The sequence below is a fragment of the Zeugodacus cucurbitae genome, chromosome 2 (genome assembly GCF_028554725.1).
Source record: "Zeugodacus cucurbitae isolate PBARC_wt_2022May chromosome 2, idZeuCucr1.2, whole genome shotgun sequence".
Taxonomy (NCBI): Eukaryota; Metazoa; Arthropoda; class Insecta; order Diptera; family Tephritidae; genus Zeugodacus; species Zeugodacus cucurbitae.
In genome coordinates this window covers 80,827,108-80,849,868 of record NC_071667.1, presented here as the reverse complement: position 1 = coordinate 80,849,868, position 22,761 = coordinate 80,827,108, and the positions used below count along the sequence as shown (strand labels likewise).

General features: G+C 37.0%; 1 protein-coding gene across 1 annotated transcript in view; it reads left to right on the top strand.

The window, feature by feature from the left end:
- LOC105220738 (uncharacterized) overlaps positions 1–22,761 on the top strand; it is a 115,640-nt gene that overhangs the window by 89,399 nt on the left and 3,480 nt on the right. Inside the window, exon 8 of the mRNA XM_011197203.3 lies at positions 16,478–16,872. Coding sequence (XP_011195505.1) covers positions 16,478–16,872 — 395 coding nt within the window. The remainder of the gene's footprint in view (positions 1–16,477; positions 16,873–22,761) is intronic.

Sequence of the window (22,761 nt, the reverse complement as noted above, 5' to 3'; positions counted from 1 at the left end):
GTCGCATTTATTATGGACTCATTAAAATTCGTAACAGTTTCGCTAAAAACTTTGCAAATTAGTTGAACGATTAATAATTAATGGCCAGCTGTTGTTATTTTTGTTATCACCAAAACGCCCAGCTACACAGACCAATTTAAATAAGTTCAACGCGTCGTCGTCGTCGTCTAGCAGCTGTGCAATATGCATACATTTCGCCGGCTTGCGACCACGCTGATACTTGGATATACAAACACATATACTCCTCGTAATGTCTTTTAGGTATGCGAATTTGACAACCCAATCGAAAATGATTCGTGTTTTACACCTATTTTGTGGGTTATCTGCTTACATATGTACTGATTTGTATATGTATGTCAAACATACAGCTCTTTTCTTGTTTCGGCAAATTATCTTCGCTTTCTTCTTTAACCGTTCTTCGTATTGGGTGCTGTTCAAGTTTTGAGTCTCTGTTCGAGTTTAGAGCCACATAAAAGCCATAGTAAATTCTAAAAGTTCTTCTTCTGAGCATTTTTTTTTGGTAAAATTTTCAACTGTTCTGCACTAAGCCGATACAGATTCAAACAACCATGTAAAACTACATAAAGCCAAGAGAGTTGTCTGAAAATATTCGAATATTTGTTTAGTGCTTTGTCAAGTAGCAGTTGGAAAAGTTCATCTTGACAACGATCAAGTTCATTGATTTGGCTTCGCCTTACTTTATATTTCTGACTCTGATACGACACTCAAAGATCCATCCTATGTTCCAATTTATGACTGATTTTTCTATTAAGGATTTGAATGAGTTCCGTATGAAAAAACGGGTTTTATTTTTAATAAATACTAAATATTTGGTTCAAAAATGTTTATTGACTTAAAGGTATCCATTAAGTGAGGGGTTATAAAAAATTTAAAAGTGGATGTTTGGCAGAGGTAATTGAAAAATAGCCTATCATCCAAACTTCATAATACCCTTCTTTTGAGTTCAACTTTACCACCAAGGGCGTTCACCATGGACAGGAACAGGGTGGTAATCACTTGGCGCTATGTCCGGGGTATATGGTGGATGCGATAAAACCTCCCATCCGAGCTCCCGTAGCTTCTCACGAGTCATCAACGATGTGTGTGGTCTGGCGTTGTCTTGGTGGAACACTACACCATTCCTGTTGGCCAATTCTGGACGCTTCTGGTCGATCGCCTGCTTCAAGCGGTCTAGTTGTTCGCAGTAGATGGTAGAATTAAGCGTCTGGCCATATAAGAGCAGCTCATAGTTGATGATTCCCTTCCAATCCCACCAAACACACAGCAAAACTTTCCTGGCCGTCAATCCCGGCTTTTCCAGAGATGTCGGAGAATATACTATGTCCTAAAAAAGTATCGATTCCTTGAAGTCGTAAATCTATTTAACCTCTTAACACTTTAAATTGCTATATGTTATATCAACTCCTCTTTGTAGTCATTGAATATTTCAGCCAATTAGTCTCCTATTTCTTGAGTCGCGTTCTTTGGCTTTCATTTTGCCTTTGAACTCCTACAAAGTCAAAACTTAAAGCATAATTTTTTATAATTATATTGAAAACTTCTCTATGAAGTCAAAGAATGTTCTGGGAAACTGTTAGTCAATGGTGTTTCTTATTATTTCAAATATTTAGTATTGGCCTTGAAATGTTCTTACACTATAATTTTTATAGAAATATAAATCCTTTTGTATTTTGTTAGCTTTGGCTAGATAAATAGTGCTTACAACCGTATACATTTTCATATAAAATATATTAAGGGTCCAGAATACAACGCTACTAGAGTTAAATTTGTGGACTTTAAAACGTGGTTAAGGTTAAGGTTGTTACTCATTACTCATTCCTACAAGCCTTCCCTCATTGTTCAAATAAACTGTCTGGGATCAGTTTTCTCTACCCCAAAATGGAATCCATTGTGCTATTATTGATAACTTTGTTACTGGAGATTATTATACCACAGTTCATGGAGTAAATCTGGTATGAGAAGATAAGGTGCTTGTAGAGAGGCGAATTTAATTTTTTCCACCACAGGAGGTACCACAAATTAATTGGATATAATAAGTTCGATATTAATTAGTATCAATCGCTTATCGTATTTTTTCTGCTGTCAAGCGTGCAGCCTTGGCGAATCCAATCACTAAGCGTGCATAGAAACAGACGCAAATAATGTGAGCCGATAATGCATTTAAAAATAATACTATTCGTTTTAATTAAATTAGCTGCGCTTAAAAATTTAGTTAAAATTTTTTCACAATGAAACCATTTATCATTTTTGTGGCCATTAGCCATTAGCCATTAGTTTGCTTGTTCATTTGTGAATTTGACTTTAATACTGATTTCCTACACTCGCAAAAAGAGACAGAAATACATTTTTTACCAATTAATTATTTAAAATTGCATTAATTTTTTACTCAACTATTATATGCCTACTACTAGACACACATTTACACCGATTTATTTGTTAAATGCGTTAAAAAATATTTCAACGTTTTGCGGTTTGTTTGCTTAGTCGATTTAGTTTTTCAATCAGTAACTGAGCTAATATTGTTCGAAAGCAGTCAGTGGTTGTTGTTATTTAAATTAAATGCTAATTTATTATCGATTTCGTTGCGTTGTGATTAGCACTTGTAAATTTAGTAATTTACATAATTTTTTCTGGTTTGCTGTAATGAGTAAAATATATGCCATATAGTAATCAGTTAAATACAAAACATATATTTGTGTTATGTAAAAACTCTGACCAGTCATGTGTTGGTGTCAGAAATGCAAATCAATTTCTAATAAATTAAAGTCTACTAAATTAAAGAAATGTTTAAATATAATTAAAATTTTTTTACTGAATTTTAATTAAAGTGGTAACTCTTTTTTAATTAAAACTTAAATTCAAGCCTCTGAAAGCATTTCTAATATTTTATTATTAGTATTTAATATTTATTTAAAAAAATTTACTAAAACCAGGTGGCAACACAATAAAATTATTTTTTTATGAAAGTAATATTGTCAGAAAATATAAAATATTTGACCGAAAATCAAAATGATACTAAATATTATCTTATTCGAAATACTTAGATAACCGTTAGTAAAATTTTATAAACTTTAATAATGGTGACAACTCTGTTCTAACTAAAACATAAATTCAAGCCTCCGAAATCATTTATCATAATATTATATATTTATACTATATTTATTATAAAACAAAACTCGCTAAAAACAGGTGGCAACGCAATAAAAATAACATTGCCAGGAAATAAAATATAAAAAAATGTCTTAAAAAGAAAATTATTATAAATAATTTCTAATTCTAAACACTAAGAAAACCTTTAGTAAAAATTAAATAATGGTGGCAACTCTGTTTTAGCATAAACTAAATCCAAGCCTGTAAAAGCATTTATAATTACATATATTCTGTATATATTTGTAAAATATTTATTATAAAATACATTTTACTAAAAACAGGTGGCAACACAACAAAATTATTTTTTATAAAAATAACCTTGCCAGAAAATACAAAATTTTTGCACTAAATTTTAAATTAGTTCTTCAGAAATCCTTAAACTAAAATTCATTAAATTGCAACTTTGACAAAAACACCAGCAACAAGTACAATTTACACGCCGCACAATGAGCTGCCAGCGGGAGTCGAAAAAAGGCTACATACTTCCCCGTGTACATAGTGCTGGCATATCGGGCACGTGTTGAACGTGCTCGCTGGTTCACTTCCGAAAGTATTCTTTGTTGGTATTCATTAGTGACACCCAAGCCTTTACGAGCCTAAAAATGTTCGCCTTTTGCACAAGCACACACACTCATATACACAGCCACGCACACACCCAACTCTGCCACTCGTTAAAAGCTGTTTAGTATTCAAACGGTTTTGCGTGCCCTCGTGCCACCCACGAACCGGAGCCGGGGCCGACATACTCGCATATACTCCTATATGTGTACAAGCGATATGCGTGAGTATGTGCGCGATCGCTTTGTTCTTTCGTTTGTTACCAGGCCGTTGTTGGCCACAAAGCAGACACTTCTAATTGAAAGGCAACCAAACACCACCACCACCGAGGCACGCGCGAAATTCAACAAACACAAAGCTCTCTCTGCCAGCAGCGGTGTTCGCGGTTCGTAGCGAAGAATAATGCCGAATTAATTTCGTTTGGGTGTGAGTTCATTTTAGGGCTAATCAGGAGTCTTGTAAAATTCACTTTATGTACGAGACTCCCAATTCACATGCGAGTATGTGTGAGCCGGAATATGTTAGATGTTGGTAATTAGAGGAAATTCGTGTTAACGGTTTGTTGTGTGGCGGCGCTAATAATAATGATTAACGGTGTTTTGCCTAGTTTGCTTTAAATTGGAGAACTTGGTAGCTAGACCCAAACGTATTCTTCAAACATTCAATCAATAAAATTGATCATTCTTCCAGGATCTCATGATTTATATTCTACGAAGAACTTTCACTTTAGCAAAAAACTTATTTTTGATGCTTCTTGGAGAATTTTTTAAACTATTATAGCAACAACATTAAGAAAACCATGCTCTTTTTCGTAATATACATATGTATATATATCTTTTGAGCATATTGTCAATACTTTGGAGGAAATAGTAGATTTCCACATAATGGGTTTCTGCAGAACCATCACAATTGAGAAACCACTGCTAAGAAAATACCAGGAACCCCTAACTCGTTCCAATCCAAGATATTATTTGAGGTCATCTCACCGATTCCGAAGCTCCGATCCTTAAATGGGAAAACTGAGTCTCTAATATTCAACCCGAAACGTCTCGAGAATTTGTTTGGGCGCTATAGCCGAGAACTGAATCTGAATGAAAAACCATACCAAATAATTGACTTCGGGTTTATAGACTTTACAAATTTTCCGTTCCACAAAGAAGCAAACCCCTGCTACTACAAAAAAACCAACATTCCTAACTAAAAGCAACGAAAAGCCGTTCAGAAATCATTAAATTTTATGCTATCGGAAATGTACACCGTTAAATTACGCGAAGTCATGCAATCCGCCTAGTGAGCGAGTGAGTGAGTTAGACGCCGAATGCATGCTTCGAAGCTTCGTGAACTCGCATATTTACCGTTTTATTGGCAGACATTTCGTCACCACGTCAACTCGTGTGCGTTCAAGGTCTCAACACTTACCCGAGCCGCAGTTGCAGACGAAGAAGGAGTGGACACTCCGCAACTGGTGCTTTAACGGCGCTACTCGCTTCGTTACCGCGGCCTTCTGCAGTGCCTATTATTTGACCTTATATTTGGTAATCGGCTTTAAACTGCGTCGGAAGCGTTTGAGTACTGGCGCCTGTTGGCTAACATGTTATTGCTAATGAAAAGCAACGCTGGTGTTGTTGTTGTTGCTGGCAATGCGAAATTCTAAATTGTCTACACCTGTGCATGCTTTCTTTGTAGGCGGGTCTAGCGGGGTCTATCGTGACAAAGGCGCTTGTAGACACTTGCACATATGAAGCGCATTTAGTATATATGTACTATAAATATGAGTAAATATGTATATCGCATATATGCGATGGCGTCAGTTGTCGTCTCATGGCGCAGTGCGTCCGGTCCTAATGAATGAATTTTGTTTGTTAGCAACACACTTCCACGCAGCCATACATACAGACAGAACAATAAATATAAATTTGTTTGCACACCTTCTTGTTTGTATTCTTCTCTATATATATGTGTGTTTTCGCATTTTAAGGTGCGCCAAAGTAACAAATATGTCAGGAAAATTAATGACAATAACAACATTGGCAACAACAAACCGGCCTGTATGCCAACCTTAATATAAATATAGGCGCGTAGATGTGTGTGTATTTATGTACCTGTATATTACCTGTATATATTACATACACATATATCCGTTGTTGTACGTAGAGACTTTCCCTATTTGTAAATATAAATATGTAAACATGTAACTACAAGGATGGCTGGATAAGCTATATCCGTATAGAAAAGAAAATTCTTAAGAAAATGTAGAAAAATCTCCCGAAGCGGCTCAATAAATACATAGTACGTTAGAAAGGTTGCCACCTTTTTAATTTTTTCAATAAAATTGTAAAATAAAAAAGTAATAAATTAACAAATATAAAAAAAAAAATAAATTAATCAATTATTTTTTTTACAAAGTTGCCACCTGTTTCAAAAAAAAATAAAATTGAATATATAATTTTTTTGGAGAGGAGTTGCCACCTGTAAAAAATGTAATTCGAATTATTCCTCTTTTAGTCGATATGTTTAGGTTTTTCTCATGATATTACAACAAAAAATTTATATAGTTTCACAACTCCTTATTTCAGTAATTTTTACTTCAATCGATAGAGGGTTTCTCAACATCCTGATATGTCTTTCTAAACTGATGACAGATAGAAATTTCTTTGAGCTGTAAGCTGGACCAAGCGTTTTAAAACAGGTTTTCTCGGAAAAATAAAAACATTTTGCTCAAAACTATCAAAGAATCTGCTGAAAGTCTTTCAAAAGACCAACGGATAACAAGGTTAAGCGAAGATTTAGCTTTATAGCTTTATTTCTTCAATATTCGTAAAAAACTTGAAGTCTTTAAGATGCTTGATGCAAAATATGTACTCTTCTCATAACTTTAGGCCATCTAAATCCGTCCAAAATACTCGACATCACTTGTAGTAATAAAGGAGATCTGTAAATAATAAGGGAGGTGTCTCAAAAATTAAAATAAATATCTTAAAACTACCCCATGAACTTACCAAAGTGCTTTCACATTACTTATCGTGCCTCTCTCGTAGTTAGTATTTTCATAGTCTATTTCGTATATATAGATATATACATATGTATAAATAACCGAGTGCGTTGTAACCTCAAAGCGATACTTTTCAATGTTTTTTCAGTGTAATGAATTGTTTACCTTTTGTTCCAACGCTTATGAGACAGTCGGAAAGAAACATTATCTAAATGGGTTCATTAGTGTGATTGGGTTGGTGAATTGAAACTTTACACTGCAAGTGTTTGCGAAAGCAAATGACAGTTAAAGGAAATAAATCAGACATTGAAAAACGATCGCCTCCTAAGTAGGCGCACAACAACAGTGTTTAGGCAGCAATATGTACCACAAAGCCGACAAAGCATATTTGAATTTGTACCAAAGGCAAGGGGGTTGGGTAAAAAATATGTTTGTATTTACCTCCATTTCGTGGCGGTGGCACTTCAAGGACGATTTTGAAACGGTAGTTTGCTTAATTGATATGACTTATTAGATAAGCAATAATTTTTCAGTAAGAGTGCGAAAATGACTGGAAGACCTTTCGTAAAAGTTCGGCGGGTAATTCGAAACGAGAGAAAATAATGGTTCCTAATCTCATCCACAGGCGAATATCGCCTCGAAGGTCCGAAGATGGGGTATGGCTGATGGTTTCAAATTGGATAATGACTCGTTGTGAGCCTCTTTCTGTCCACCGGTGATCTAAGACTTTGGCTTGAAAGACCTTATTCTAGGTAATCTCTTTAAATGTATTGAAATTTAAAGTTCGCTTAGTAGTTTTAATCGCCATTTGTACAAGAGAAGAGAGCTCGTAGCCTTTTTTCTCTCTGTTGACTACTCTTCCAGAAAAATTGACTTCTTAGTATGTTCTGTTATTAATGGTAGAGTACAAATTGTGAAAACTAATCGTCGGTTTCCAGAGTGACTGGTCCGTAAAGAACACTAGCCCATCGTCGGACCTCGAATTATCAAATTTTCGCAGTTATTGTAGTTTTTTAGTTTAGTTTAGTTTTTTAGTTTAGTTATTCCGTAACTAAATTATCAACGAATGTCAAACACAAAATGAAGAATGCTGTAATCAAATTAAATAAAATAGTATAAAGCTAAGTAAATCTTCCTTCTTTTTCACTTTCAATGCCCTTTACAATACATCAAGCCCAAGCATACATCCGGCTGTACAATTCAATTTAATAAATTAGTATTTTATGCTTAAACTAGGGCAATAGGACGAATCAATTGTGAGAAAGCCGTCTGCTATGCCAGTTGTTGGTCAGTCAGTTTGGTATAGATGTATGTGCGGTATTTAAATTGTGGTATGTTGGGCCGCACCCCTGCAAAGGCTGGGCTAATCATCTTCATTGCAGCACTGGCATATACAAGCACACAAATAATGCACCAGCGATGTCCTTGCAGATAGCACTCTGTGTGTGTGCGCACTATAGCCCCTGGTTCTTTGCAGCTTCCTGCCGACGTCTAATGTTTCCCCCAACCAGCATGGCAGCTGTGGCTGCTGCTACGTCTTCACTTCCATTGCCGCTGTCTCCTCCTCCTCAAGCGGTCGCCATGCATGCAACGAGGAAGTCGCAACATTTCCGCCTGATTTGCATGGCTGCCTCTCGGTCCGCCTCGAACCGGTAGTTTGACAAGAACTTTATTATTCCTCAACTTAAAGAGTTTCTTCTTCTTCTACAGTTTAACTGCAGCAAGTGTAAAGAGAAAGTAGCTACAGCAGCATCGTCCTTGTCTGCTGTGTGCATGCTCTTGGTTGGTGGTTAGCCCATAACCATGGTGGCCTTGTGCTGCGTGCTGCAAGAAGAGTGGCTCAATAGCCCCGGGTGGTTTTTTGTATATGTTTGCACTAATGTTTCTTTTGCTTACTGTTGTTGTTGTTTTTCTTATGTGCAGTAACCGACTATTGTTAGTAGATCTTGTTGTTTGTTGTTGTTGCTCCTTAGTTTGCATATTGTTAGATAATCCACTTAGCCATACAATCACACATATTTCTATGTGAGGGTACATGTTGTAAGCCCTGTAAGGCAAATTTTGAGAGAAAATATGAGTTCCTAGTTCGAGACTAGGGATATTTCGACCCTAAAGTTTACTAACATATACATATACGTATATGCTATCGGAAAGAAAAGGTTATTACTTGCCTCAAGACCCTTACAAATCATTCTAATGGACTTGGTTGGAATGCTTTTATTTCTGAAATATAATCGGAGCTTTGACGACACAGTCCTAGAATTTAGACCAGTATTTGGAAACCATTTTTTGTAAACCAGTTATTCTACAAGTCAACAAGTCTCTAGGGATGATAGTAAAGCCCTTTACATCGATGCTCATATACTCCTTACTTAGAATATGGGCTTGGTTCTAATATTTATTTAATTTTTTGTGGTATATGGAGCGGACCTTGCACCTCGTATATATATTCACCTAGAACTGAGGGGATCGTTGTATTGCTAAGGATCCTGTCTAGTATTATTATTTTATAGTATTTTAGTAGGTCTCTTTGTGATTCTGAAAAATGCCGTTACATGCTATTTATGAAAATCTGAACGCATTTCCAAATAGTTAAAAAAACTTGTTAAGGGACACCTCAGGTGAGAGAAGGTTGTAGGACCATAAAATTCACTATGTTTCACATAACCTCGCTCTAACAGTTTTCAGTTTGTGGTCAACCGATTTTTTTTTAATGTCTATAGTAAAAATTTATTTTTCTGTGGAACAATCATTCCCGCTTTTCCTATAGGATCTTTTCACAGAAACCAAAGAGCATAGATGGAAAACCGACTGAAAGCAAAAAACGATAACACACCGATCTGGTTTATGACGCTGTTGCTGGTCTAATCGTATTTACCCTCTGCCATAGACTAACGGCAAACGTTTTAGTCGTTGTTTACAGCTTTGTCTTGACGATGACGATGGCGACGACGACGATGATGGCTGCTTGACGAAAAAGATGATCATTACGTGTTTGGGTTGCCTTTTGTTGTTTGTTGTTTGCTGTTAGAAGTACTCATGACACTCGGAGCGTTGCAAACGGACGCACTTTGCTGCATACACGAGTGGTTTGCATCCGTCAACGAAGTCTAGTCAAGTGCATACATAAACAATTCGTTTGAAGCACATACACACAGTCGGGGGGCATGTTAACGAGTGCGTCAGCAAGTGCGAGCAAAAACAACACGCTCTACAAAAGCAACGAACATTTGCTGTGTGATGAACTTCTTTCTGTTGCAATGTCGTTGTTTTGAGTCGCTTGTGCGCCTTAATGTATGCAAATATTTAAGAAATTACTTCGGAAGTCAGAGAGAAAATTTGCATAAAGCATTTTTAAACGTTCTTAAACGTTCTGGGAATTTTCTCGCTCACTTGTTATGCAGTCGTTTCATTTCGCTGACAATGTGTTGGACCGTGTGTATTTAGAATTGGAGACAAAGTAGGTTGGAAATTGCTTGGAAGCAGCAGGCGAAGGCAAAAATGCAGAACTATGGAAGTGTGTGACTTACTTTGTAAATTTCCTCATAAATAATGTTTAGTTCAAGACAGTTTTAGTTAGTCCATTTGCCCTTGCGTTCATTAGCTCAAAGAATTGTTGGAGCGTCATTAAATATTGCTAAAGAAAAGGGTTATGTAGCAATTGTCAATAAAATTGATTATTATCTCATATAAAAGAAGTCACATGATTGAAAATCGAAAAGAAAGTACGGAAAAAATCATAGTAGGAGCTGTTGGGCTTATATAAAGTACCTTCATTTGGTTTAAAGTTCACTAAGGATCCCCTCCAAACTTTTTATACTCTCGCAACCTGTTGCACAGAGTATCATAGTTTTGTTCACATAACGGTTGTTTGTGTCACCAAGAAATATAAGAGTTAGATATGGGGTTATATATACATAAATGATCAGGATGACGAGTAGATTTGAAATCCGGATGTCTGTCCGTCCGTCTGTCCGTCCGTCTGTCCGTCTGTCCGTCTGTCCGTATGTCCGTCTGTCCGTCTGTCCGTGCAAGCGATAACTTGAGTAAAAATTAAGATATCTTAATGAAAGTTGGAACACATGTTCCTTGGCATCCTGAGGAGGTTGCTTTCGAAAATGGGCAAAATCGGTCCTCTGCCACGCCCACAAAATGGAGGAAACCGAAAACCTATACAGTGTCATAACTAAGTCATAAATAAAGTTATGAAAATGAAATTTGGAACATAGGATCCCATTAGGGAGGGGCACATTTGGATGTAATTTTTTTGGAAAATTGGGCTTGACCCCGCCCTCAAATAAGTTTTTTGTATATAACTCGCAAACCAATAAAGCTATATAAGCCAAACTTTCTGCAGTCGTTTTTTTTAGCCATTTCCTTATACAGTCCAAAAATGAAAGAAATCGGATAATAACCACGCCCACCTCCCATACAAAGGTTAGGTTGAAAATTACTAAAAGTGGGTTAACTCCCTAACGAAAAACGTCAGAAACACCAAATTTTACATAAGAAATGGCAGAAGAAAGCTGCACTGAGATTTTTTTACAAAATGGAAAATGGGCGTGGCGTCGCCCACTTATAGGTCAAAAACCATATCTCAAGAACTATTCGACCGATTTCAATGAAATTCGGTATATAACACTTTCTTGACACCCTGATGACACGGATGGAATATGGGCGAAATCGGTTTACAACTACGTCTACTTCCCATATAACCCAATTTTGAATTCCATCTGATTCGCTCACTTTATAATGTATTCATAAGGAACCAATGAAGCTAGCGGAATAAAACTTTACACAAATACTGTATTTGAGCTGTGACATCACTTGTGGAAAAATTGTCAAAATCGGACCATGACTTTTCAAGGCCCCTGATATCAAGCATGAAGAACTCAGTGCCTAAGGTTAATTTTTCACCGAAAATATAGGTAAATCCCTCAGATATTTTAATGTAATTCATTCCCTCTGAATTTTTTTCTTATAACAGTTTCTCTCTGTACCTGAAATGGTAAAAATCGGGTCATAATTTCCCCCAGATCCTATATACCTAATTATAAGTAATATTAAATTAAGTGATCGTATAGTCTTCGATACATTGTATCTTGGTGGTGAAAACGAGTGAAATCGGTTTAGAAATTACCTCAGTCCCCATATACTATTTATAATGGTTTTCGTTATTCTATTGAACTTTATGCCGAATATATGGGTCGAATTGTGTTGTCTTTATAAAATTACATCAATAAATTGCGAGAGTATAAAATGTTCGGTTACACCCGAACTTAGCCCTTCCTTACTTGTTTTTATATATTTTTATGCTTCGAGCGATAAACCTTCACTTGAATATCAATGACCTTACAAAGGATTATTGTACTTCCGAATGAAACAAATTGTTCTCTGGTAATATTACTCCCCATAAAATGCATGTATATATGTATTTAAGCTTGCCACAATTTATGCGTATGCTCTCAGCCCATTATCATGTCATAATTCTGTAAACATGGCGCAATGAAATCTCCACACAATTTACAAACAAACAAGCATACATACATCCGTACAGCTGCCGACAGTGTAGATTGCTTGTGCTTTTTGCTGATTCGAAGTGCTAATAATTCGCTGCGCTTGTTGTAAAGGGAAATCGATAACGGTTTAAAACATCAATGAATGTATTGGCGCATTTTCGCATATTTTTATGACGCTCTTAAACGGTTATTACAGCGCGCGCTATAATTCTGAAGACCCCACCCGCCCATTCAGTTATTAGAATTTGCGAAAAGCATTGGACAGAGACACACATACATTTATATATATACAGTATCCTATATATATGCACTGCGCTGCAATAATGCCGTGCGCCATAAAAACGAGCGAATAAATAATAATATCGCAAATATTTGTACTTTATGATTGATGTGTGAATATCATTTTCCACAATACAAAATACATAAATGAGCAACCTCTCAGCTCAGATATGAGCAGCGAAGCGCTTCTATGTATGTGTGTATTCAATTGTATGTGTTGTTGTAACGCGTACATGTCCGCAGAAAAACCTCTGTGTAAACAAATGCAACGCCTCCCCACCGCCTGTTGTCTTGTGTCTGGGCGGCATTTACACATGTCCATGTCCGTGCATAAGTAAACAGTGAAATCGCATTTTCACAATGTATTTAATTTTCGCTCTGTCTGCGAGGGGGAGGGGGAGGTGGTCGCAATGGCACCGAAGGACGACTGGACGGCGCTCAAAAACGCGAATTTCTGTTTATTGACTTGTGTGTGTCCTGTCCTGAAATTTAATTGTGTTCGCACATTTCCGTTTTTTGGAGAGGGATGTGAGGCGGAGAGTGAGGGTGGAGGGAAAATTTAAATATTACAAACTGACAAATGTTTCAATGAACTTTGAATATTTTATTATTTAGTGAAGGAATTATTTAGTAGGTCAAGTCTTAAAAGGGAAGTTTTTCTTAGTTTTATTAAATGGAGTGCTTCGTTTCAGAAATATAAAAAATAAAATAATTTTTTGAATCATTCTAACTTTTTCACGAATAACTGGCACTGACTTCACACGAAACTAACGTTACGGTAATGAAGACACAAATTAATAGCCTTTTCGCACGAAAGCTAATTGATCAATTAACCAGCCTTTGCTCGATTAAAGCGCTGATTTAGATCGATTTACCATACCAGAAAAATCTTATTTTACTACATTAATACTAATCGAATACAAATCGAGTTGAAACTGGGATGCAACTCTGCGGATTGTTGTCTACGTTAGAAATTTATTTAGACTTACCAACTTGTTATAAAAAACTATATAACAGCTGATCGTTAATCGAGTAGCCAGCAGTGCAAAAGGCAAATACTGGTTTTTCAATTATAATCTTAATGTATTAAATTAATTTGGCTGTGCGAAAAGGCTATAAGTCAATTATTCTTAGAATGTGTGATGTTTTAAATTGATGGTAATAAATCAGTTGTGTTAACTCTATCTAGAGATGGACGCAGTTTCCACGAATGGGAACAGAAAATATATTTCGGAACATTGTTTCACTAGGAAGTGGCAGCTTGGACAGTTATTCACTACAAAAAGGAGTCAAACTTCTTATAGAAAACGAAAAAGGTGATACAAATCTATACCAAATATGGTTGGAGCTTTAGGTCCTTTCGCAAATACGTGAAAATTCACTTTGCGGTTACTGGTTTCAAGAAGACTGCTTGCTATATCAGTATAGCGAATCAAACTCTTTTGACTCAGCATAAAAAAATCGCTTTACGTTTGCTGACAGAAAGTGGAAATATTGATCTCTTTATCGACTTATTTTACTTCACGCTTGACAAGGGTAAGATTTTCTTGTAAAGTTTTTTGGAAACCATAGTAGTCGACAGCAATACTCGGACCAAACGAAATCATCAGCATAATGTATAACTCGCACAAAAAATAAATGATCCCTCCAAATAGAACCAATTTTTCTGGGACCAAAAAGGAAGCCACTTGATATACATACTATGTTCGCATAGTCCAAATAAATGTAAAGCGCCTTATTAAATAAAAGTATTTCAAATGTGAAAGGGCATAATCAATAACTAAAATTTGATTTGACTTGGGTCGTGCCACTAACTTTTAAAATCGTGATGAGGTAAAAAATCTAATGGAACCAAGATCGACTCAAAAAACTAAATATTGAAGTTAATCTCCCACTTCAACTCCTAAATTGTACAACAAACTGTCAATACCTTGCTTTCAATCACACCTTTAATGAAGTTATCGCTGTCAATTTGTATACTTCAGGCAATTTCAACAAAGTCTTGTATAGTTCAGTGGGGTGCAAAACATTTATTTCCGTCATAAACGGGTACATACACACGTGAGTAAATCAACACATTTGAAGTCCTACCAATAAACTCACATACATGACCACATAAAAATGCACGACATAACAAACAAGTAGACGCCCGTGCGAGTTCATGTGAAATATTGAAGCAAATTTAATAATTCTATGTGGAGTACATGACTGGCAGCGACTGAATATGCCACACTTGCAAGCGTGCATGAGTTGCATACGAAATATGTAGCACCCTATCCACCACCATCACCATATCCAGCACCGGCACCAGCAACGACGGTGGTTGGACTTCAAGCCCTGGGCAAAGTAAATACTTCGTTACTTCATTTCGCTTCGCTTCGCCTGCGTTAGTCGGGCGTTTGGCGACGCTGTGACGACGGCGGTGACATTTGTTGCATCGATAATTTTGTCACCATGTCCCGGTTGTGGCAGTGTGTGTGTGCTGAGCGCTGCTTCTTTTCAATTCGCGCTCGTAATTACGCCGGAAGCACGCCAAGCTCATCGTAACGCAGCCACTTAGGAGTTGACGGGGGGAGGGAGGAGGGCGTTGCCCCACAAAAATTGTCGAAGTGTTGAGTCATTACGAATGCAGAATGACGATGAAATTACCGCCACTACCAACTGCGCTGCGCAATAATGCAATAAAAATGTATGTGCTTCGCGATATTATAACTGATTACCGTTAGTTGTGCTGTGCGGATGGCAGCGATAAGAAGGCGAAGTACGGAAACGGGCGTGGAGTTTGAGTGTATCTGGCGAGCGCTGGTTAAAGGTGTTGCATATTTGTTTGCATCAGGTTGAGAAAGTAGCGAGCTTTAAAATGTTGACCTCACAGTGTGGGGGTAAAAATGTTAATGTCCTTGGTTTACAGAACCTGCGAAAATGTAAGTTTTAACACGATGTATATATGGATTTGAGCTTCGGAGACGAACTTTAATTGCAATTTTAACAAATACCTAGAAGTTATATAATGTTATTTTTCTGATAGAGATCACCCTTCGGCAGCATTTACAAACCTCTGGGCCTAGTTTTATCGTAGAAATGTTTCTAGCAAAAGTACAGGTGCCCCAGAACTTCTAGATCCGTTGATATGTCAGAGATCCCATCTCAAAAAGGAGAGGAGACTTGAAAGATCGTGTATCAAATGTCTAAAAGTGACCTTTGGTCCGCTCCTAGACATTTATCTATTGATTCTCTCGAATTCTTTGTATGTGAATAAGTCGGATAACATGGCCATATACCGAAGCCCGTAGAATCCCCTACCACCTAAACTACCCCAACGGTCAGTGCTGTCAGATGTTTTGATAGTTCTCTACTCAATTTTGCTAAAACAATATAAAAAATGTGTATCTCACTCTAGAACATTGTTTTTATGTTAAGATCCACTAATATTTCAAACCGTTATGGCGGATCCACTATGTTTACTAAAGTTTTATGGTTCCCTATTTTCATCACCGCAAACTTGGGTAGTATGGATACAGTATTGAGCTTGATAGATCTCCTATTATCACCAATCTACTGTAATCGAGGTATATACATAATTCTAAGTAATATCCTGATAATGTCGAAAGGACGTAACACCTTCCCATACCAAATGCTGTTCTACTAAAACATCCTTTTCCATGTAACAGATGTGCTTTTGCCTCAATATATTCCCAAAAATTATGAATGTCGATATCACTTCAGTGAATCAATAAAAGTCTAAAAAAATTAAAAAAATTTTCTGTATGCCAAACTTTAATCACTTGACCTATCTAAAATCCATTTAGAAACACTTTAACACTCGAATATTAAAGAGCACACACCAACAACAGCAACAAACTTAACACCCCTAAGCGATTTTCACTTGCAACTACTATGGTACTGTTATAACTAGATTTGAAATTCATTTTGCATTATTTGCTTGCACTTTTCACAGAAACTCATCAAAACAGAAATATCGACGGCACATCAACGAGAATGCTCTCGGCATAATACGCAGCACACTGAATAGCGGCGGTTTTGGCCCACAACCGCCTAACCTCAACAACGAGCTCGGCATACCAGCCAACGCAGGACCGATGAGTCAACTAGCCGCCGGCTATGGACGCCCCATATCACATGCCGGCGGTGGTATGGGTGTGGCAGCAGCAGCTGCTGCCGTTGCGGCGGCCACCAAAGAGCGAGGCATGTTCTCGCTTAGCCAACTCAATATTGACTTGGAGGAGGCGCATAACAATAATGGACGCATGGAGCTGACGTGCTTGTCCACAATACCATCAGCCATAGGTCAAGGAGAGCAGTTTGCTGATTACAAGACGTACTCGGTAAAAGGTGAGTACAGGTTAACCCATCAAATTCTACCGTAATTTTGTGCCACATTATTGACAGATGCTTCAAACCGTCGAACCACACACCGACCGACCGACCGACAGCAGACCCTAATAAATGTTTATACTAGCGGGTATATTTGTAGCGGTGTGTGTGTGTGCTTAGGTATTGATGGGAGCTTAAAGTGAAGGTAAAAATGAAAGCACAAGTTATAGCACTCGGTATCCACGCATAACTACATAGCATATAGAAGGATAGTGATTTGTTAGCTCTAAAAACTCAAACACAATTTCACCGTCGCAACATTTAGACATGGTCGAAGTGAATTTGTGGTTCTCTGTATATATATTTTTCTATATATATGTACCAGTAAGTAACTTCGAGCCTTAAAATTGGGCGCCTTCAACTTTACTCTCATACCCATAGTACAGTTCAGGTGTGGCCTGTGACCGCTATGAATAGCTTATGAGATTTTGGTGAGTTTCATTGCACTCTTAAGTGATTTATGTAGGCGCAAATTGGCGAAACAAAAAATAATTGCAGGGTCTGTATGTTTTTTACAGTCGACCAAGCACATTAATCACTCATAGTCTGACTAGAAGAGTGGTACTTGTGGAAGAATTACAAAATCTGACATTTTATAAACGTCTGCAATGAAAGTCATTTTAATTTAAGCTTTAAGCATTTGATGAGGATGGGATTGTTTGAATTTAGAAATTGGTTGTGGAGCAGCTGTAAGCTTTTAAACGTCATTTTTATAGCGTAGCGTTTTATAGTTAGTCACAGAATTATGTAATTTAAGTGAAAGCTCGATGAAAGCTCCCTATTAGCCGGTTAGCTTAGATTGAAAGATTAGAGTGCTAGTAGAAATATTTTCTAAAGAGCTTTTAGTTGTTCACTTTTATAGTGCAGTTAGTCGAACAATTGTACAACTTAAGTGAAAGCTCGGCGAAAGCTCACGATTACCCGCGCAAGTTTTATAAATTAACCCTGGAAAGTCATGCCTCGTCGTTTCGACGACGCGAGTGTTTATTTTGTACAAAAGCCGAATGAATCAGAGCTGTGAAAATTTTATTTATTTCATAAAAGATTTAAGAAAAACTGTTTGATATTGTTTTATTTAGAAGATATATAAACCAGGTAATGTGAATATATTGATTTTAGTAGGTTTTGATAGGTAGGATAATATATTAAGGACTTTGAGTAATGCCGTCGTCGAATCGACGAGGGATGACCTCTACGTTATAAAAATAGCGATGACCTTCTAGGGTTAAAGAAAAATAGCATGACCTGTGAAGAGATTTATTGAAACTACTAGGGGCAGTTTTTCAAAAAAGTCGCTTTAATCGTATATTGTAGGCTAGTCAAGCGGCATTCTCACCGTGCGATATTAAATCGCCAATAGTCATGAATAGCTTGAAATATTTTGTAGCACAGCAGCAACGAATCATATCCAACTCGCATCGATCCCTGTAATGAATGCTATAACAGGTAAAGAGTTCCCGTTCTGACCACAAAAAACGTCGGTCAATAAACCTACAGGAACGGATTCTTTCTTTGCAATACATTCATCATTATGAAAAAAGATTATGAGAACGGTTGGTATTGGATACAAATGTCTGACCTTCATTAAGTGAAACTATTTCCGTGAGGGTATTGAGAGAGTATTTATAACCTGTCACTAGAAAAAATAATTTCAAGATCCTCACTTATCTTACTAGCAACCGAGAGATGAATGAAATTGCCATAACTTCTTCCAAATATTGAACTTGGATATAGAATTTCGTCAGTAATTCTAAGAACTAAAGATTCAAATAGTTCGTTCCTTTTTAATAAATTTGTAAGAAGAAGAGAAAAAACGAACATCCATACATATATACATACAAGTAATGTATAATTTATACTTGGAAATACTTGGAAGAGAACGCCGCCACCGCAAGAGGCACGTGGCTAACTAAGCACCTACGCTCCTCCAGTTACAACGATTTGCGTCTAAATGTGTTGTCGACAACGTGGAAGCAATTTCTTATGATAATCATTTGCGTTTGTTAAATTTATTTTTAAATAGACAAAAGCAACTGAGCAGCAGAGAGTAACACAATACTTACCTCATCGTTGTCATTATCATTTTGAGCTGCCGCAGCGACCAAATTATTCTGCTATTGTTGTTCCTTTTGCTGTTGTTGTGTGTTCGTTGTTGGCGTTGTCAACACATTTATAGCAGCATAGTCCTGTTCGTTGTTATAATTCAACTGTTTCGCGTTCGCAATTTTGGTTGTCTAAAATTATTTATTTTTAAGCAGGGCCAGTCGCCTTTCCTCTCGATTACAAATATTTGGCAGTAGAACACGCTTGTTACATGCAATTACACATAGAGAGAAATAGACTAGCGTGAGTGTGTATAGATAATGCTTGAGCAAATGTTTGTCTTTGTTTTAGGGTTTCTATTAATGTTTTTGCGGAGGTGTTACGCATACATTTTAACCATATTAGGGAGTCTTATATTGCTGTGGACGGTTGTTAAGAGAACTGGTATTCAAGAGAGCTTCCCATAAATATATAGACACATTCTTCATAAAGTCAAATTTGCAATAAATTCAAATCATATTTGTTCTGATTTGAATTCTATTTGATTAAAATGAGGTTATGTAGAAATTCAGCCCCTGCAAACACAGATAATAATATCTTTTGACGCAAATTTTTGTTGAAATTCATTTTAAATATTGCTAAATGAATACATTAAGTTGGATGGGTCATCATATCCTAGGAAAATTTTCGCAATTATGTGGTTATGCCGCAAAAAACACAGGTATCCAATAAAATTTTAATGTAGAACTCGAATGGGAATCTGATTTGTTTTTAAAACTTACCTTTTAAGTATTATAGAATTCCAAAGAACTTACTATACTTTTCGAAAGATGACAGGATAAACTGTTTTGTAACCTTAGGTTCAAAAATGTCTAAATCTAACGGTGCTTTTCCAGAATATTGAAATTCGAAATTATAATTATTGGTGATGATGACTGAGTGCAGCAGTACGAATTACTACTAACTAAGACCTGGTTACGATCTCAGTGCAAATCAAGACAAAAAGATTTTTGTGGTGACAGTATTGACAGGAAATGGAAAAGCTCTGAGCATATTTGGTCCTTCAAAAGACTTTCAATATAAGTTAATTTTGAATATGGAAAATGAATTATGTGCGAGGAAGTTAGTATTCTCATTTACCTATTTATGTGTTCAAAAATAACGGGAATTGTAAAATTTAAAAAATTACGGGCTTGGTGAGTCCAATTGTCAATTTTTTTACATCTTTCATTATGTTGATGTGCATGATGTACAATTCTTGGTCAAAAACCATAATGTAACGATGCCCTTAGCCTCCATATTCGCTAGATATGACCTTGTGTCACTTTTTCCCATTTCCAAAAAATAAAGAGTACCTTAAAGGGCCATCGTTTTACACGAATGAGAGAAAGCGCTGAAAAAGCCAAAAGCTATCCCAAAATTCGAGTTTCAGAAGTGTTTCGACGATTGCAAGAAGCGCCACAATTAATGTAGACGAACGAATAAATATTTGCTTCAAAAAACGAAAACTCCCGTTATTTTTTGAACACACCTCGTAAAATAAAGAAACTTGAGCAATCGTAACACACCCTAATGTAAATTTGCAAAAATCTATTTCCGGCTCAATTTCATGCTCTTTTCACCATATGTACACCCGCAAAGACATCACTTTAGGTTTGATGCATTGGCATCATTAAAGCCTGCTTACCAGAAAATATCAATATAAAACAGTATATATGTCGACACACATACAAACCTACAATTAATACACCTGGCAGCGAAACCTCATAGGAAGTCATTAAGTTGTACTTTAAATGTGCGCCTTCAAGAAGAAAAGCTCGTTCATATATTCTTAAACACACACACATACACATATATATTTCTAATATATGGCTTTTAGGTGTGTGCTGTGTACCGTTACTAAAGGTGGCGTCAAAACTGTCGTAAATTGTGAGAAATAATTGTGTGCCATTGTTTTCGTCGGACTAACGAGCAACGCTGCTGCCGTCGCCGTCGCCGCATGAGCTATTGCAGCGCAGTCATTCACAGCTAAGACACCGGCTCCGCCCGTTGGCACCTTAACACACACACACATTATTACTTTCACCTGTGCACCTGTTGTAATCAGCAACAGTAAGCAGTCAAGTTGTCCTTCGCTTTGCATTAATATACCGTTGCCTTTGTTTGTTGCTTGACGAGCTGGGCGGACAGGGCATTGAATGGCGCCTAGTCATGCGGTTGAGAGGGCTTTTATGCGGTAACGGATCCTAGTAATTTATTGCAGGCACACACACACACGGACATATATGCGGAGGAGGAGTGCTCAATTTCTTTGCTTTCGCATTTCGGAAAATGCGTAGAAAATTAATTTGTATTAAACGCAAAAGCTACCACAAGCAACAACAACAACAACGAGGTATTATTCAAGTTCGTTTCTATTTTGATGTGTGTAGGTGTCTCTGCAGCCATTTTGTACTGCTTTTTGGGAAATTTTTCTGCTAAAAGTGTGTGGCAAAGTAAAAGTAAAAACAAAGTTGCAATAACAACAACAACAATAGCAACAACTTCACATCTCACAACTCATAAATAATTAATTGTGCAGCCTGTCAATGCGAAGTGCAAAGGCAAAACGGTATTTAATGCCTCGGCTGTCACTGCTCAGCTTCCACATCAAACACCATTACCTCCACACAAACTGTCTGCCTGTCAAGTGAACGAACCTTCCACCCCTCAGCCACATTGTCGCCCCAATCAACAGAGCCAGTGGAGATTAGTTGACAAAAGTTTCACTTTTACTTTCACTTTCACTTCTAATCCGCCAAATGCGCGTACAAATGAGAAACAAATCAAAACATAGAAAATCCCTTAGTCACTCATTGGATTGGATTGGATTGGTTTCCGAATATTTCTTTCGACTGACCTTTCCCACAAATCCCCGGTTTAGGCAATTGCCAATTGCTTTTCCAAACGTCGACCTCTCTATTCTGCCACTCACAACCCAGGCAGCTGAGGCAACTGAGACAGCAACTGAGTGCTGCTGAGCTCTGAGCGTGCGGTAAGCTGGCGTGAGTTTGTTCCCGCTTAATCCTTGTTTGTTTTGTTGACATTTTTGTTTCGGGTTTCAATTGCACAAAGGAGCTGTTGAATGTTTGTCGACGACAGTTAGTATTTTCTAGTATCTAACAAAATCTTTGGGTTGAAGTTGACATGAACATTTCGTTTGTGTAAATTCACACCAGCTGAATGAGTTAGTTGCTCAAGTGAATTGCTTGAGTGAATTTGGGTCAAGCCATCCAGCACGCACTTATTCAACACAACCTTTTCCGTTTTCCGTTTTCTGCTTTCTGTTATCCTTTTTCATATTTCAATTATTTAAAATTGAATCCACGCCATCAATCAAGTCGTAGTCGCAGGATGGACGGATATTCGTTAGCTCATATCCGGTGCGGTTGTAGATGAAATGCAAATAAAGGCTTATTTTGCTGCTACTTCTTTCACTTGAGAATTGTGCAAGAGTTGAGTTGTGTGTTTTGTTGTTGAAATTTAATATTCAATATATTAAAGCATTAGCTGGATTTAAAATTATATTGCTTGTCACTTCAATGTCTTGTGGGGAAGGAGTGCAGTGTGGAGAGATATTTTGCATTTGAGTAAGAGGAACTTCAGAAAGTATTTCGATTTTTCTTGTTATAAAGTGTCCAATCAATTCTACAATATTGTAATGGGAGATCTGAGGATACTCATAGGCATTTGGGGTTTTATATCTTAACTCGTTGTTCATGGAATAACTTTTGGACTAATGTAAAGAAAATGCATTGACCCTCT